Here is a 20,031-nt window from a genome sequence, read left to right as displayed (position 1 = left end):
GAGAGGATTAAATGCATTTCACCAGGGGCGTATTTTGCGGGCTACCAGGGCTACCGGCGGTAGCCCAAGGAAATTACAAAAGAAAAAGTTTATAATATAACATAATGTAATAATTTTCTATTATTAGTTTTACCATAGTAATTAAAATTATAGATATATTTTGTGTAATAATAGGGTCAGCGGTAGCCCAAACCCTTTAACCAGTATACGCCACTGCATTTCACACGATTATAAAACGACTGGACCACGTGCTCACCTAGCTACACGTTGGTCAGGAAACAGGAAGTCAGGAAATGAGAAACCACGTGAGAAACGAAGACTCGGAAAAAATCGGAAAATTTCGTCTCAAGTCACGAGTCATCCAGCGACTATGTCCATTCGGAATGGCCACTTCTCCAATCTACAGGCAAATACAAGAACTATTTGCTTCCGGTTGTTGCAAGAGCTTTGCCGCGACCAGCTGTGTTAACTGCTGGGATAGGGAACTCTGACCTGAGCGTACTTTCAATACCAGCCGCTACACGAATCTGGCTGTTGCTTGAGCCGCACAACGACCACTTCTGAAGTATTCACAATTTGAAGAATTTTATAAAAGCTGATTATTTTATACTCGAATTTTTTAATGATATATGAATAAATAAATGTATATATTTAAATTGGACGAGAAGGAAACTTAAAATTTGTTTAGTTATTTAATATAAACAAAATTTTAATGTGCGGGAAAAACTTGGTCGTTGTGCAATGCTGCAGCATGATCAGCAGCCGCCACTGCTAGAAATTACTGTAACGAGATAATATACATTGGGGTATATCTTTGAAAGTTCTGAACATAAGTTTTAATTTCTTGAGGACGTAAAGAAATAGTACAGCTTCTAATAACTACCCACTTCTTTTCTGTTTATATAGAATTCTGTAATCATGTTTTGCTTGCTTTTAACTATTGGTGACGTTGTATGTAATTTCTAAAGCCACCTAGATAAGACTCTCCGCAGGTATTGTACAGGTTGTTCTATATAGTCTCATCACATACTACTACTCTTTGGCTGTTACATGTTTGCTGAAAATGATTTGTTGAAATCTACTGAGAACTGATCTTTTGTGTCAAATGAAAGCGTGTACATAGGCCTACCGGTACTTGTATAAAACATTTCTTTTCCATTAGCCATAACTCTTCTGCATTGCACACGCATTTTCTGGATTCATATATCTTGGTTTTGGTCGGAAGGTTTGATATTTCTTCTTAGGGTTTTGTGCTGCAGTTTTGATGCTTCTTCAGATATGGTGCTGATGCTCAGTGGATTATATTCATGCGCTCTAGGTGATGGATATGCTGCAAAATTGTTCTGCATATTATGTTGTAAAGTTTCAGAAAAGAACATTTTTATCTTATGTTACGCAATGAAACAATTTTCTTCGAGAAAAAATAGAAGAAAGTGGTTGCAGTGACCACTTAGGATAATTTTTAAAGTTCATACTAGGATATATATATATATATATATATATATATATATATATATATATATATTTAAGCTGTAAGTTTTGTATGGTAATCCTAAAGATTCATAAAAGGCGGGGGTGGAGGGAGAATCATAACTTTACATAGTAATTCACTGTAACCGAAGGGTAGGGAAAATCTAACTAGACATAACACGTTTAAAATGCATTTAAGATTAACTTTATCATTACCTTTTTTAAAATTTTAATACTTTTTAATGTATGACTAAGTAATTTTATGTTTTTAACAAAGTGGTAATTTGAACTTTAATCAATGAAGGTAAATATGTCATTAGTTAATAGAAGTGCAAAATCTATAATACAAAGTGGGAAAAATATAACTCCAAATTAAACATTTGTATAAATAGTTTCGTGAACGAAGGAAAATTTTAAGGCAGCTGAGACTTTCTTTAGAAAGAAATCATAGTAAATATGTACATTACGATATCTGGTAGTAGCTAGGCAATTTAATTAATAATATAGAATGAAAATTGATTACATTAATGAATAAAGACTTTAATATTGCGTGTGAATTTTAAGAGGTTTTGTGTAGGGTTACAGTATTCAATGTATACCTATACTGTACAGTACCAGTATTATTTGCTTACTGATATGTGAAATTCTGACATACTGGAAACTTAAAAGAATCATCCCATCAGGTACCAGTATGTGGGAGGTTACTCCTCAGGTTGTGGAATTTTCTTTTCTTTTAATAGACAGAATTTTGAGGGAAAAATTCAGACCTGAATGAAGTCAGTCTCTTTCTTTGTGGGGGTTGGGGACGGAAAATAATGTATTGTCTTCATTGATATAATGATAAGGGAGTGTTATTCATTAAGATTAAATGGTGGCATATTTAGTAAAGGGATGTAGTTATTCACAAATTCGTCAACATTTGTTTGGTAAGTGATGATCAAATAGAATTCTGAGTATGCTATAGATGTAATGAGAGAGTGTGAATTGTAGCCTACTTTGATCAACAAATTTACTGGTAGGCTACTATATTTACAGTGAATGTTCTTCAACATTTAAAAGGGAATGTTTGCTCTGAAAATAATTAAATATATTATACAGAAAATATGAACAAATGCAGCTTCAGAAACCACTAAAACTTCGATTATGTGTATTTTTTACGGAAGAAAAAAAATAATAATCGCCTCTATCCTCGAAACTAAAAATATATAAGCTGAATAAACATATTTTTCTCTTTCTATGAATAAAGATGATGAAGTTTCTAGATGTAATTTTGCAAAATTGTTCGTGAAATCAGCGCCTTTGCATTGTTCAGTTTTTTTTTTATTTAGCTACAATTAATTAACATATTGCTTGAAAATATAACAATACTGATAACCAAGAGATAATATTAAGGGAATTGTTTTATTTAGTTCACTGTTTGCATTTTATATTTTACTGCATTCTACTTAAATTGCAGAACAATTTCTTTAAATTTTAGTTCTTCTTGCATACTAAATGAATGCATAATGATATATTTACGAACCGAATATAGGTTCGAAAGCAACAATTTTATTTTTGCATGTAAGTTTTAACGTATGAGTTTTTAAGCATGTTCAATGACATTGCATGGCATGTCAGCAATGATATGGAGCCTTGGAGGTGGTCTTCAAAGTCATATTTCACAAACATCAAAATAAAACATTCGCAGTGTCTTTAAAATAGGTGTTTGTAACATTAATAAATTTGGACACGAGAGAAATCCTTTCCAGTATGTTGAAACTTTTTTGGCAAGTCACTTATTGCAATATATAATCATTATATATTACAATTAAGTGATTTAGTAAAATGTTTGACACTGAAACAAACTCAGTCTACCATTGATCTAATAATAACTTTTAGTAGCAGTTGTTTATCAACTCATTCAAGTACCGGGTAAGGTGGGGTTACTTGAGACATCGGGGATATTTGAGCCAAATCAGGTGTTTAGATGTTTTCGTTTCCGTGATTTTTGTAATTTTTTAATTCAAATTTTGGAATTAAAGAAAAGAAAATTATGCGTGCATATTATCTCAGTGAATTATAGAATATAGCTAAACATAATAAACTACATATATACTGTACCCAAATCTATAAAATGTTATCATTTAAGGTTTTATTAACTCAAGTAACCTCATATGAAGTTTAACTTGCACCACATAGCATTTTTAAATGGGTGGCTCAAGTATACCCATTTCCTGAGTAACTTGAGCCACTAATAAAACAATAAATAAATACATAACAATAGTGACAATGCAATAAAGCTGCTTGCCTATGGTTTGTATGTCGCAAGATTCAACATATATACTGTTTTCACTGTAAGAAAAATCCTAATGTAAACACAAGCACGTGGCTGTCATACCCGTGATTGGCTCCCAGTCGAAACACTCACATGACGCAGGAAAATATAGTCCGTATTTGGAAACTATCATCTTGTATTATTTGAAAATAAAAAATTGAATTCTAGTTATTAAACACAATGAAACATATAACTTCACTCATATGTAAAACGCTATGTAAAAGAAAAACTACTTTTATATTTTGTTATGTACTATGAACGCGAATGAATACAAACAGTAATACCGAGGTAGTCTGTTTTTGTAACAAGCTGGCGTCACTTGAGCTCGTAGATGTTTACGTAAGCACGTGGTACTGAAGTATGGCTTCTGCATCCTCGGTGTGTGTGGTTGTTAAACATAAGATTGGAAACCCTCTCAAAAGCGGAGAAAAACAAATAGTCTTAAATGTATGTAATAAGTTAAATCAGTTTTAATTACAGTAATTATAAAGTAAATGTTTCCTAAGCAAATGAAAGTAGCCTATAATAGTGAGGTTAGGTCTACGTGACGAGTAACGGGAAATGTTTAACATGAAACAAAATGTACAACAGTAGGCGGGAACATGTACTGAGAATCTATGGCGCCAAACAGCGGCCAATGAAGCCTCACTTCAGTCACGTGCTATTGTTTATATTAGGATTTTTCTTACAGCGAAAAGATTATAGGAGAGCAATGAAAGTTTCTCAAGGTATACGTTTTTTGTAGGAGTTAATGAAACTTTCTGAGGTGGTTCAAGTATCCCCAGTTTACGTTATATATTTTCTTGGTTATAAATTATAAAACTATTCTTTATTTTATTCTGTTGAATATAATATTGATTATTTAATTTTCTTTTAACTCATGAAAATTATCCTTGGATACCATGTCTTCTAGAAAGATTTTGTTTTATTTTTGTTACTAAAGAAAGGTACCAGTATTTAATAATATGATTGCATATAAAACTATTCTTATTCTAAGACAATTACTGCACAGGATGATTTTAGCCTTCCTCACAGTTCGCTTCTATTCAACTCGATCTAAAGCTTTTCCCTACCATCTGGTAAGTTTCGTGCTTTTCAGGTCTTCCTCCACGAATTGTAACCACCTCTTTCTTGCCCTTCCTTGTTTTCTTACTTCATTTTTTGATGAAGAACTTCATAGAGTATTATTTCCTTGGGCATTCTTTTGAAATGTCTCAGCCATGGCAATCGCCTTGACTTGATAAACCGTACAATGTTTCCCCGTTTGTAAAGTTCAAGTTTCTGATTAGTTTACAAACCTCTCCTCCTTTTATTGACCTATAAAATATTCCTGAGAATTTTTCGTTCAAAGAATGGTAATAAAGTTTCATTATCTTTGCATGAAATAGGTGTACATTAAACAATTGCAGTCAGATACCGATACTTAAATATTTAATTGAGGGGTTTGCCGGAAAAAGGGCGTATACGTCAATATGGTGAATTGAGATACAGGCAATCTAAGATTTTAAAACGCACCTGAATAAAATGTTATACAGATAGCGAACAAAATTATACATTAAATTAAAAATCTTAGCGAGTATAAATGTTTTGTAGCATTTAGGCAATTTATATTATTAAATTTCCTTATATTTGTACCATATAAAACTTCGGTCTATACGCCCTTTATCCATATAATGATTTGCTTAGGGGATTTAATGTAGATTTCAGATTTAAATTTCACACGGAATTGAAACAAAGATACATTTTATGATGACGAATGAATTTAAATGCTATTATAGTCATAATCATGTCATGGTATGAAAGAAAAATTTCACAACATCGAGTGGGAATCGAACCTGCGACTTCCTGTTGACTTCCTGTTTTCCGGTCAGGCGCTCTACCACTGAGCTATCGAGTTTGTCTCACGCCAAAGGCTTGGAATTATCCTTTCATACTGGCGACTCTGTTATAGAGTACTGTCCATAGTGTCTGATTTAGTCAGCACTGCTTATGGGTTGAAAGAAACTTTTACAAATGTAATCTTCATCTTACAATGACCCATAAGCAGTGCTGACTAAATCAGACGCTATGGACAGTACTCTATAACAGAGTCGCCAGTATGAAAGGATAATTCCAAGCCTTTGGCATGAGACGAACTCGATACCTCAGTGGTAGAGCGCCTGACCGGAGAACAGGAAGTCGCAGGTTCGAAATTTTTCTTTCATACCATGGCATGATTGTGACTATAATAGCATTTAAATTCATTAATATGTCACATCAACAGACGTGTATACGTCACCAAACATCGTAAGATGAAGATTACATTTTATGACATTTATTATCTACTTCTAAAGTAATTTACATTATTTCAGATATACTGAGTAGACAATAAGTACGCAAAGCAAAATCTCTGAATATAACAGAAAAAGAAAATCTCCATTTTGTGTGAGCATAAATAAATAAAATTTATTCTTTGTACAATCCTGATAACAATAAGCCCAAAAATCTTAATATTGTAACAAATTTCTTTATAGAACATAAAATATTTCCGTCTGAATCTATGAGTTTCATAATTTTGTTTACTCTTAAAGCAAGGACAATAATGAACATAAAAAGTAGTCAAACGAAACAACTGGACTGACTAAATTGAACTATATGTATTTGCTTAGTCTCTACCAAGAGAAAACACACACAGTACAGTATGCGGTAACGCGCAGCACTAGCTCTACTTGTAGACTGACTGACTAAATCACGCACGCACACAGCCCTGTCCTTTAGGTATGTGCAGTACAATCAAAACAAAATTTCGCTACTGTAATTAGCGAATTATTCACTACATTTTAAACCGTTTTCCCGAAGAAGGGCGTAGAGGTCTATCCGCCTTTCTTCCGGCAAACCCCTCAATTATAATAACTAATAAAACTTACGAATAGCTATCATTGTAAGGATTATTAGTACAGTTATTATATTTGGAAGATATTTCCCACAAAGACATTTCTAAATGTTTAGTCATGATGTGAGTGAATTTTAAATTGTGAAACCATTTCCAACTGAACAGGGTGAAACGAATCTGCATTATTTCTATAATTGCATTGCATTTTGTTTTATTAGTAACATGCATTATGTTATATCTAGCAACAGTGTCTCACTAACTCTTTCAGAAACCTTTCACAATTATCATTAATTCTGCTGATATGATTTCTGTCACTGATTTCCATAAATCATGATGGGGTTATCTGCCCTTACACACTTGAACACTTATTATTCTGCATGTGCACGTTTTCATTGTGGTTACGTTTGGTGATTGGATTGTTGCTTACTGACAGATTATTGTGTAATGCCGCGGGATCAGGGAAATTGCACTGAACGTCTGCCACGATGGTTCTTCGATGCTTCAGAAAACAGATGCATGCCATTCTATTACAGTGGTTGTGGAGGCAATACTAACAGGTTTGACTCTCAGACAGCATGCGAGGCAGAATGCCCATCCAGAGTGGGTGAGTTGGTTGAACGTATTTGTGTTTTGTATTATTAGTATTTGAAACAGGAGTAGAAAGTTGCAGTTCTACTGAACTAGCAATTGTATTTACTTGTTTTCTTTTTCTGTTACGTGACAATATTTTACAATTCCACACACAATTATCTTCGCTTTCTTCCCAGTTTCAAGTATTGTATAATAGTACATTATGCAACGAGCCTATAATGAAGGTAATTAAGACGTGAGTATGGATATTTATGAAACGAACGCAAGCTTCTTAATTACCATTATAGGCGAGTTTTATACGACTTTTTATGCTCGACCATATTTCTTACTTGATATTATTAATTTTATTTGTATCTGACCTTGAGCAATGTTCCGTATGTTGTGAGATGTGCGCAGACGCGAAAGTATTTATTTTTTTCCGAGGAACAGATGTCCACATTGACCTTGCTAGGCCATAAGAACCTACAGAGATAATATTGAAATTAAATTAGACATTGAAAAACGAGATGACAAATTGAATTTATTTGAATATTATTTACAATTAACGCTAATTATTATAGTAACAGAACATAACCTTCTGCGACAGTATTGGATTTCCAGCCTCCATGACTTTTCACTAATTCTCTTTCGATTGCATATCCGAGAATAATCGATACTTGCGGTTTTATAACGGTACAAAGCTGACTTGTCATTGGCTGAACACTTGTAAGCTGTGTTGTCATTGGCTGAACACATGTACTTTAATGAGTAGGTGTACTTTAATGACATGCGTTAAAGGACTGCTACCAGGTGTATAATTACTACATTTCGGTATGGTCGAGCATAAAAATATTTCTGGCTTTAATTTTTATCGTAAAAAAATAAATTACCATAGAAAATGTGTAATTTATTATAATGAAATTCCAAATTTCTCGTTTCAGTTGTTTCGTGAAGTTGGAGTTTTATTTTATTTGTGAAATACACACTATTAATTATAATTTTGTGAAAATTAATCTATTATTCTACTTTTGTGTCTAATGGATCTTCATTATTGTGAGCATGGAATAAGATTCACATACTTTAGCGTAAAAAGTGTGGAATTGTAATTTATGGAGTTAAAGGATTAATATTATCTGTCTAGTAAGATGTTTTTTAAAATGCACGTACAAGTAATCACAAATTTTCCTTCAAATATTGTATGTAAAATTGAATTTGAATGCAGTTGTGTGGACTTGTATAGACTAATAGAATGTATCATTCCTCGCGCATGTTTCAATGCCATAGTCAACATAATATAATACTTAATTGCCATTTTCTAATAATGAGAACATCCACCATTATCACTGTTATCACCATAATCATTACTAGCTACAACTACCACAACAACCACCATCACCACCACTGTCATCAGTACAACCATTATCATTGTCATCACCACAACCACGATCATTGTCATCATGATACCACTGTAATTATCACCATAACCATCATCAATCATCACTAGAAACTGGCGCAATATGAAGAAAATTTGTCCAAATTATGAAATTTGTTTTGACAAAATATGAAAATACCTATGCTAAAATAGCCTGCCTATCTTCGTTTCTAAACCATTTGAAGTAGGTTTACATAATTAGAAAAAAAAAAAGTGAGCCCTGAGGGCAAAAACTGAATATCAGTAATTTAACAAGTTTTCAGCATCACCATATCATTACATGAATGCAAGAACTAGATACCAGTAACTCATTTTTTTTACACTGAAGAGAACAAGATAAAAAAAAAGGCTTACAATGGTTAGACTCAACACAGGTTACTAGGGGCGTATGCAAGGGAAGGGGTTACCTGGTTTGAATTCCTCCCCACCTTCTGAAATAAAAAAAAAAGATTACATATATTTCACTATATTTTATTGCTTCCATGGACTTTCCTGTTATGTAAAGTGTGTTTCTTTCCATATACAAATAACTGTTGACTAAATATATAATGTAATTATTATGCAAGTGTAATAATGACACAAGCATTTTTTATTATACAAAATTAAACAGAAGTTAAAATTTGATAACTGTGCTAAAATTACATTTCAAAGATTTTATAAGAATATTCATGAATATGATCTATTAGAACATAATATAAATATACCGTAAATAATAGTAATAATAATATACAAAATTTAAAATACCGATAATGTAAATTGTAAACCATTAATTTTAATAATGAACACCCCTCTCCCCTCCCCCTTTGAAAAAATTCTATGTACACCACTGCAGGTTACAATACAACACAAGTAACTTTTCTATAGTTTCTGGGAAAAGATTACACCTTCTGTCAGTTGTTTGTTTTGTATGATGAAAATTCCACGAAATTTTAAAAAAAGGAGAAATTAAGTAGACAGCAAAACTTGTGATTGAAATATGTTAAAACATTAATTTAGACGCATGTAAGTAGACATCGCAATTCTGAAAAGACTTTAACTGAATTCGAAATAATAAGTCACCACCACCACCACCACCACCACCACCACCACCACCACCACTGTCATCACCAATGACATCATCCTCCACTACTATCATCACCACCATTACCAATATCAGAATCCTCATTGTATTCATCATTATTACATTACTGGTTCAACCACTAACATTACAAACAAAACCATAGCCATCATTACAAGCACCTTCACCAACTCATCGTTACCATCAGCTTTCAAAACTAGCTCTACATAATATTCCTGCATTGTGACAAGCCAATTTCTCGTTCAAAGTTCACATACATTACTTCCAAGAAGCATCGTGAATATTAACATATTTTATGTATGTAAAGCACAATTAAATGTGATTGATCATATTAATCCTAGAATAAAATTTTTGTATATTATATGTGCTGGTAAAATGATTTCAATGAAAGAAATGTGAGTCAATTATCGATATAATATATATGTGTGAGTTCTTTCTACATTTATCTCTGAAATGTTTTGCACAATACGAATTAACCACCATTTTTGCTATCAGTTAAACAATTGATATTTTTTTTAATTACTTTCATGTCCATTTTGTCATGCCTATTTACTACTTGCTGTAGGCTACATACACATCAGATAAAATTTTAACCATTATTTCAATGAGTTATGAGTTCACACAAAAAATATTAATAAAATAACTTTCGTTATATATAAATGCAGTTTTGAGGAAGTTATTCACTAATACGTACTTTTCAATTTTCTTGGGAACTAAAATACAGACAATGAATACGGTACAAATTTGCTTACAGTTTAATATGATAATTTTCATTGAAAATATTTTTGTTATAAATAACATATTATGTTTTATGATACATTAAAGATAAATAAAACTTCCTCAAAACAATGTAAAATTTTGCTACCATGTTCAAATTTTTATTGCTGCAGGAAGGCGTGCATTAAAAGTTCAAAATTGTTTGTGTGTATAAGTTGATTAGGATTACATTCTGTCAAGGTTTAGTAGAATTATGCTGCATATTTGAAAGGCTATAGATAGCATATTTTGCATCAGTTATCAGTATTTGCATTGGATTTAATGTTTAACCTCCTGGGTCCTAGAGTATAGTATACTATACTTCATACAAGAAAACAAATAATGTCTCAGGACTCAGGAGGCTTCGATCGTAAGTAAATGGATGAAATTTAGCCAGTTAAAAATATTTGCATTTGGAATTAAAATTAATTGTTCAACAGGAAGTATTTTATGCGTGATGTTACCAAGCTTTTGTCAATGCCGTTAATACTTTATTGCTATTCTTACAGAACAAGATATATGCTTACTACCAGCTGCTTCTGGCGAATGTCATAACTACACCGAAAGGTGGTACTATGACTCTTATCACATACGGTGTACACCATTCTATTATGGAGGATGCGGTGGTAATGAAAACAACTTCCAAACAATGCAGGACTGTCAGCGACGATGTGAAAGTGGATATAACACTCCAGCACCAGAAGAAGAATTTAAGACAGGTGAAAGAGTTGGTAGTCATGATACTTTTCATTGTAACTCTACAAATGTAGTTAATGTAGGTATACTTTTCTTGTATTCGACAGATATTGGAGAGAAAATGGGAGTATAAGGGTACAGTACACCAGTTATTCATAGATTTCAAAAAGGCGTATGACTCGGTTAAGAGAGAAGTTTTATATAATATTCTTATTGAATTTGGTATTCCCAAGAAACTAGTTCGATTAATTAAAATGTGTCTTAGTGAAACTTACAGCAGAGTCTGTATAGGTCAGTTTCTAACTGATGCTTTTCCAATTCACTGTGGGCTAAAGCAGGGAGATGCACTATCACCTTTACTTTTTAACTTTGCTCTAGATTATGCCATTAGGAAAGTTCAGGATAACAGAGAGGGTTTGGAATTGAATGGGTTACATCAGCTTCTTGTCTATGCGGATGACGTGAATATGTTAGGAGAAAATCCACAAACGATTAGGGAAAACGCGGAAATTCTGCTTGAAGCAAGTAAAGAGATAGGGTTGGAAGTAAATCCCGAAAAGACTAAGTATATGATTATGTCTCGTGATCAGAATATTGTACGAAATGGAACTATAAAAGTTGGAGATTTATCCTTCGAAGAGGTGGAAAAATTCAAATATCTTGGAGCAACAGTAACAAATGTAAATGACACTCGGGAGGAAATTAAACGCAGAATAAATATGGGAAATGCCAGTTATTATTCGGTTGAGAAGCTTTTGTCATCTAGTCTCCTGTCAAAAAATCTGAAAGTTAGAATTTATAAAACAGTTATATTGCCAGTTGTTCTGTATGGCTGTGAAACTTGGACTCTCACTTTGAGAGAGGAACAGAGATTGAGGGTTTCTGAGAATAAGGTTCTTAGGAAAATATTTGGGGCTAAGAGGGATGAAGTTACAGGAGAATGGAGAAAGTTACACAACGCAGAGCTGCACGCATTGTATCCTTCACCTGACATAATTAGGAACATTAAATCCAGACGTTTGAGATGGGCAGGGCATGTGGCACATATGGGCGAATCCAGAAATGCATATAGAGTATTAGTTGGGAGGCCAGGGGGGAAAAGACCTTTGGGGAGGCCGAGACGTAGATGGTAAGATAATATTAAAATGGATTTGAGGGAGGTGGGATATGATGGTAGAGACTGGATTAATCTTGCTCTGGATAGGGACCGATGGCAGACTTATGTGAGGGCGGCAATGAACCTCTGGTTTCCTTAAAAGCCAGTAAGTAAGTATACTTTTCTTGATAAATTTACTTCTCTACTGTGGATGTTCTACAGTAAGGCCTATATTACTTGATTTCTCATCAGAAAAAGAGAACTGTTTATTCTAAAATGCGAATTGACAAGTCTTTTATGTTAATATGTATGGGAAATTTTGTTAACATTTTGTCAAAATGCAATAAATAGGTGTAGCTTTTTTTTAAATGTGTAATCGTTTGTAACTGTGTTTCTTGCCCCCCAAGTGCCTTCATGGCATGTTACGGGGATACCTTTACCTTTACCTTTTACCTTTACATTCTGGTAGGTATCTAATGAAAGGTGATAGGAAACAAATGGCGAGGGAACAAGACTAACCCATCCTATAACATGTTTCAATGTTACAGAATCTGATTTTCTAATACGATTTTTGTAATACCGTTTTAGAGTGGTGTTTCCTACATGAAGAACATGGTCCCTGTTCAGAGTCAATTGCTAATTGGTTCTACGACAGTCGTGATGGAGTTTGCAAGCAATTCCTTTATGGAGGGTGTCAAGGAAATAAAAATCGGTTCCAAACAAGGGAAGAATGTGAAAGCAGATGTGGTAATGTACAAGGTAAGATTAACTTTATTTCAGTAGCAATGCACTTAATTTTAAGCATTGGTACGGTAAAAAAGTAGAATAAATAGGCCTATATAGTAAATATAAAAGGATGTACCGATATATCAGAATATGAACTGAAAACATTGTTTTCTTATAGTATCTTACTTAGAAGACATTTATATTTTCTTGTTTCTTATAATTTTCCTCGTTAAAATTATACCATTGTATGCGAACGAACCTGACAGGGATGCTGTAAATACTTTTGATTGGTTGTTGTACCAGCTGTAAATTAAATATTTTTTTGTTCCTTAAATTACACTTATGTGGTTGAAAAGTTTTACTTTTGCCACTCTTAAACAGTTCTACAATATGTTTATCTTATTGTATTTATTTGTGAACAAAACAAGTAGAAGCCCATTTAACAACAGCCTCAAACAGGATTGGGCACGATCTGGATGACTGAGAATCTGGATAAACTGGAAGACAATTTACATAAATGTTATTGAATTTAACAATAAAACACTGTCTAGTTAAATATAGTCCGAAACAAATGATCTACATCTATGTATATTGAACTGTAAGTACAGACCCAGAAACAAAATTCAGGTGACCCAAATAAGTTCGATTATCACCTACATAAAAATGTCTACGAGTTTTTTTTTCTTTCAGCTTTGTGTGACGTTTCCAAAATGGATGCTTTAGTGCATAATACGTCATGAAACATAGGCGTGCTGAACATGTCTATTTTTCATAGACAAGAGTAATAAAGTACAATACTTAATTGATGAACTAGTGGACTTACTCGTGTTAAATATGTAATATTCGTCCGGCTTACAGCTGTTTCAGTGCATCACGCACCATCATCAGAGCCTACTAGATCGCGGCATCATCTCGAACTTCTCTGCCTGTTAGGAGGGTGTGTTTTATTGTTGGAATGTGTTGGATTGTGGAGTCGACTAGTGTGTGTGTGTACTGAAATTGATCTGTGTGTTGAGGATTTGATCAGGGTGTGTTTTAGTGTATTTGTATCAGGGGCGTATTTTGCGGGCTACCTGGGCTACCGGCGGTAGCCCAAGGAAATTACAAAAGAAAAAGTTTATAATATAACATAATGTAATAATTTTGTATTATTAGTTTTACCATAGTAATTAAAATTAAAGTAATTGTTAGATATATTTTGTGTAATAATAGGGTCAGCGGTAGCCCAAACCCTTTAACCAGTATACGCCACTGGTTTGTATATTTCGTAGTAGGCTCTGATGATGGTGCGTGATGCACTGAAACAGCTGTAAGCCGGACGAATATTACATATTTAACACGAGTAAGTCCACTAGTTCATCAATTAATTATATTCAAGTGTTAAAAGTGGTGTATGCAAGATTCAAAAATGGATGCAATACTTAATACATTTTACAGAATCAGTTTTGATAAACCAGAAATCCGAATCAACTGATGATTAATAAACTTCCACTGTAGGCCTATATATTTCTTTGTTGTGATGATATATGATATGATATATATTTTATTGCCATCCTCGGTGAGGCCTGATGTTTTTAGTTTAAGTATCTCCCATACAAAAGTTTATTATTTTTATTATATTACTAGCTTGCGATATTACTTCATACAAACATAGAAACATTCTCTGTAGGCTATGTTTAATAACTTTCGTTTGTTGTTGTCCAAGGCCCCTTATAGACGAAGTCATTTGTTTTTATTCCATTACACCGCCTTTGGTGGCACTGTTATTTTAATTTTAAAACTCATTTATCTCATTAAATATCAGTCCTATCAAAATTTTGTAAAGAGTAAAACTTATCGGAAATCATTTTTAAAGAATCTTTAGTCATGTAACATCTTTCACACAAATCAATAATAAGCGAGATATTTCGATTTATTTAATTTAGGCCCCCATATAACCCCCCTTTTAAATTAAGTATTTTGAATACCATATAGCCTAAAATCTAAGTTACAACGAACTTACTTTATATTCCAATTTTCATCTAAATCCGTTCAGACGTTATCGTGTGAAAAGGTAACAAACATCCAGACAGACAGACAGACATATAAACAATAATTTCAAAAAAGCGATTTTCGGTTTCAGGGTGGTTAATTATACATGTTAACACCAATTATTTTTGGAAAATCGAAAATTACCAGAAAAATTTCGGCTACTGATTTATTATTAGTACAGTACAGATTAATATAATAATAATATTATTATTATTATTATTATTATTATTAATATTATTATTATTATTATTATTATTATTATTATTATTATTATTATTATTATTATTAATGGAAAAATAACCATACCACGATGAATTGGAAGCTCACTTATTCTCTCCTCCTTTTATTTGCATTATTTTCACACGGTATTTCCTCCGTTATTTAACATGAAACCTAGGTTTGTCGCACTTCACAACTGCTAATGATGGATGTACTTGCAGGGCGTACATTTGCTGAACAGAATTCCGCAGCACATATCATAACACAACAGAATGCTGTATCCTTAATCCACAAGTTGAAATCACCAAACTTCAAGCTGTCAGAAAAATGCAGCTAATCGATTGTTCCCTAATAAAAGTGCCCCTGGAACCATGAGGCTGTTTTCCGGACACCACCTCAATTCTGATTTTCTTCTATTCTGTGTCTCATGGCCACATTTCCAATAAATTTAGACAAGAGTAAAGAGATAGTTAAAATTTATAAGAGAGTTATAGGCTATTACCGGTTGTTATGTCTGGTTGTGAAACAGAGTTAAGGGTGTTCGAGAATAAGGTGCTTAGGAAAATATTTGGGACTAAGAGGGATGACGTTACAGGAGAATGGAGAAAGTTATACAACGCAGAACTGCACACATTGTATTCTTCACCTAAATTAGGGACATTAATCCAGACGCTTGAAATGGGCATGTATGGGTGAATACAGAAATTCATGTAGAGTGTTAGTTGGAAGACCAGAGGAAAAAAGACCTTTGAGGAGGCCAAGACGTAGATGGGAGGATAATATTAAAATGAATTTGAGGGAGTTGGGATATGATGCTAGGGACTGGATTAATCTAGCTGAGGATAGGGACCAATGGCGGGCTTGTGTGAGGGCAACAATGGACCTCCGGATTCTCTAAAAGTCATTTATAAGTAAGTAAGTAAAGATTTCCTTGAATGTTTCTTGTTGTTGCAGATGCATGTGATCTCCCCCGAGTTGTGGGTCCATGCAGCGGAAGCATGACTCAGTGGTATTACGATCGTTCAGCTGGTGCCTGCTTTGAGTTTGATTATGGCGGTTGCCAAGGAAATGCAAACCGTTTCAATGATCGTCAGCAATGTGAAGAGCACTGCAGAGTAATCACAGGCAGTACAGCTGCTGCACTGGTGCCAGATACTCTCATACTGACAACACAGGCACCTTTCATCTCTCCTGACGAGGGACTTAGTAGCATTTGTAATGCGCCAGTAGATACAGGATCATGCACTGAGGAACATCCTCTCTGGTACTACGACAGCATTAAAGGAGTGTGTCACTCATTCATATATAGTGGCTGCGGAGGAAATGCCAATAGGTTCCAGTCACAAGAACAATGTGAGAGGCACTGTGGAAAATTCAAAGGCCAAGGTCAGTAACATGATATTTTTTGCAAGGATTTCAGTCATTCTTCAGAATGCAATTTTCCGAATGGACAATTTTGTGAACAGCATTATTCCAAAATACAAATTCCGAAAGTCAAATTTCCGAAAGAAATATTTTCTGAATGCTGATTTATCCCAATGTAGTGTTTTCTAAACTTATTTTCAAAATTGTTTTTCGGAGGTGTAACTGACTTAGTACTGTATTCAGCTCCATTTGACCTTTGTGCTGAAATTTTGCAGTATTTACGTTGTACTACCTTTTATTGGTATTTTGCAAATCTGTTTACATTTTCCGTAGCCTATGAGATGATGAAGTTATGATCTACAGTACCGGTAACCTATATAAGTGCTGTATCTGTCTGCTGTCTTCTTTGTAAGACCTGTAATTTTTCTTTCTTTCTTTCTTTCTTTCTTTCTTTCTTTCTTTCTTTCTTTCTTTCTTCCTTCCTTCCTTCCTTCCTTCCTTTCTTGTTTTCTATTTCTCTTCTTTTTCTCTTTCCTTTTCTTTATTTCTTTCTTTTTTCTTTTTTTTTCTATTTCTTTTTCTTTCTCTTTTCTTTTCTCTTTCTTTCTTTAACTTTTCTCTTTCTTTCTTTTTCTTTATTTTTTCTTTTTCTTTATTTCTTTTTTCTCTTTTTTTCTTTATTTTCTATTTCTTTTTCTTTCTCTTTTTTCCTCTTTCTTTCTTTTCCTTTCCTTTTTCTTTCTTTTTCTTTATTTCTTTATTTTTTCTTTATTTTCTACTTCTTTCTTTTTTCTCTTTTCTTTTTCTTTCTTTCTTTTTCTCTTTCTTTTTCCTTTCTTTTTCCTTTCTTTTCTCTTTCTTTTTCCTTTCTTTTCTCTTTCTTTCTTCTTTTCTTTTTCTTTCTTTCTTTCTTTCTTTTATCAGTTTTACCTCCCTTATAGACCCAACTTATACCTCTGCAATGTAATGAAGGAAGGATATTGCGTCTCAATTAACACTAGACATCTACACATCACAGGCTTTCCTGGATGTGGGATTGATACAATGCAGGGCTACCACACAGACACCATGATCACAGGACAATTACAAGAGAACAGACAACCATTCATTCCCATAGGCGCAAGCAGCAGACATCCTGTAATCTTGCACAACAGTAATAAATAATAATTTTATCCCATCCTATGTGGATTGTATCTGAGGTTCCCTCTTCATTCTTTAACTCGATACAGAAGAAACCTTTAACCATTTAACGATATTTTCAGTCCATCTCGTTCTGATTTCATTACCTAAGGTTCCTTCTTCATCTTGGTGAAACTTAGTACAAGTACTATTGAAAAGTTTCCATTATTGCTATTCCATTATTATATGTAGAAATTTAAATTTATTATTGCTACATTGCTACATATTTCCGAAAGTGTGCATTTGAAAAAATGGAATCGAGAAAACGATATTCTGTGAAAATGTGGTTTTGGAACATTGGCTTCGGAAAAATGAATTCAGGAAAGTGGTTACTGTATTCGGAGAAAAGTCCATTCAGAATTTTGATTAGATTCGGAAAAATGGATAGGAAGATTTTTAAAGTACGGTATATAGTTCCATGCATGCTAGTTATGTTAGTACTGAATATTTTAAACAAGGATCAGTTTGAAAAAGGGAGCAAAGTGTAATTAATTTTAGGGATTAGTCAGGGGTCTAGCCATGCCAGGGTAGAGCTCTCTAAAGACTAGGTATAATCGTCTGCCATTTTGGTTTTTTAGTTGCCAGCTGCAGCTAGCAGATGAGAATGCTGTTTGCTGCTCCGTTATACATTTATCATGTCGTAGTTCCTATGATAGTCAATCAATCGCGCTGTAACTTTTTTTGGTTGATAGCTCAATGTCTAAGAAAAGCATAGAAAACAATTCGAAATGGAAATATTTTTTGGAACATGAGAAAAAAAACTAACTTCGAAGTGATCTGTTCAGAATAGACATTTACACCTTCAAAAGTTGGTCAGTGGGAAACTTTTTTATTTCTCACTTTAGATGGGAGGGTCAAAGCGAGAGAAATGTTTAAATTTGCATTGTAATATTTTGTGATGTTGTAAAAAAATATTTCTTTGGTTGCTACATTATCTAGATGTTATTTCCTTTATTTTGAACGCAGATGTGTGTAACATGCCTGAAGAGACCGGCCTTTGTCGAGCATATTTCCCAAAATGGTATTACAACCCATCCCTTGGTAGCTGTCAGGAATTTGTGTATGGAGGCTGTGGTGGCAATGGCAATCGCTTCAGTTCATTGGAAGAGTGTGAAACAGTTTGTCTTCACCGCGAGGAATTGTATCCCAGTGGCAATGACACAACTCTCTCTCACCAAGGTAAAGTATTATGTATAGAGTATAAATCATTGTACCGGTACCACCTACCCAAAAATAACCTATATCGGTTTTTTAGACATTCAGTGACACAAAACTAATGGTATTTTGTAGCAGTATTTAACACTTTGAAAATTTTATTTCCTTATCTTGGGAATATGGATGTTAAAAATAAATTAAAAGTATAATTTAAATGTATATTTTTAACATCTTTAAACAGGATTGCATGTTAATATTTCGAAATTTTCACTTTAATACTACATTGTAGACATAGACACTCTGCTGTTTGAAAATAACCATTAATAATTTATGTGTGGGATAAAATTGAAATCTGTGTGCTATTGTTGTTATTATGCTTTAAGGAGGAGAGAAAGTGTTAGATTTTAGCTTTAGAAATTTGTGACAATTAGGAATAATTCTTTTCGAGTTCTCAGCTGGGTGAGTTGGATTGTTGAAGAAGATGGCGGAGCTAGTCATCAAACAATCAACAATCCAACTCACCCGGTTGAGAACCCGAGAAAAATTATTCCCTATCCATCGCTGGGAAAATCTGAAGTCCTACATTGTGATACTTTCATGATGCATAATACAGTAGAACCTCTATTATCCGTGGCAATGAAGGGGGTGGACTGGGACTGAACAGTTAATCGAAAAAAATGGATAATCCGTACTATAGAAGACTTTCATAATGCATAATGCAGTTTCGTAATTTCCTCCTTGGTCATGTGTTTTAACACATTAGGTAGTGGATCAGAAGTTTTAAGTGTAATAGCTCTGTTGGAAAGAGTGGGTGAAGAAAGAATAATGCTGAAACTGATCAAGAAGAGAAAAAGGAATTGGCTGGGTCACTGACTGAGAAGAAAGTGCCTACTAAAGGACTTACTGGAAGGAATGGTGAACGGGAAAAGATTTCGGGGCAGAAGAAGGTATCAAATAATAGGCGGCATTAAGATATATGGATCATATGCGAAGACTAAGAGGAATGCAGGAAATAGGAAAGACTGGAGAATGCTGAGTTTGCTGTGACAGAACACTATGAATGAATGAATGA

The 20,031-nt window shown here is 33.6% G+C and overlaps 1 protein-coding gene across 5 annotated transcripts in view; it reads left to right on the top strand.

Annotated features, from left to right (window-relative positions):
* The window catches only part of Ppn (proteoglycan-like sulfated glycoprotein papilin), a 743,946-nt gene that overhangs the window by 697,915 nt on the left and 26,000 nt on the right, over positions 1 to 20,031 (top strand). For 4 of the 5 annotated variants that reach the window (XM_069817363.1, XM_069817364.1, XM_069817365.1 and 1 more), the window contains 4 exons: positions 11,002 to 11,211; positions 12,873 to 13,043; positions 16,215 to 16,646; positions 18,771 to 18,983. In XM_069817363.1, coding sequence (XP_069673464.1) covers positions 11,002 to 11,211; positions 12,873 to 13,043; positions 16,215 to 16,646; positions 18,771 to 18,983 — 1,026 coding nt within the window. Of the gene's footprint in view, positions 1 to 7,089; positions 7,261 to 11,001; positions 11,212 to 12,872; positions 13,044 to 16,214; positions 16,647 to 18,770; positions 18,984 to 20,031 lie in introns of all 5 variants that reach the window. The other variant, XM_069817362.1, reaches the window with a different exon arrangement.

This window comes from Periplaneta americana, chromosome 17 (genome assembly GCF_040183065.1).
Source record: "Periplaneta americana isolate PAMFEO1 chromosome 17, P.americana_PAMFEO1_priV1, whole genome shotgun sequence".
Taxonomy (NCBI): Eukaryota; Metazoa; Arthropoda; class Insecta; order Blattodea; family Blattidae; genus Periplaneta; species Periplaneta americana.
Note: the sequence above shows the minus strand (reverse complement) of the source record. Positions and strands in the feature narration are given on the sequence as shown.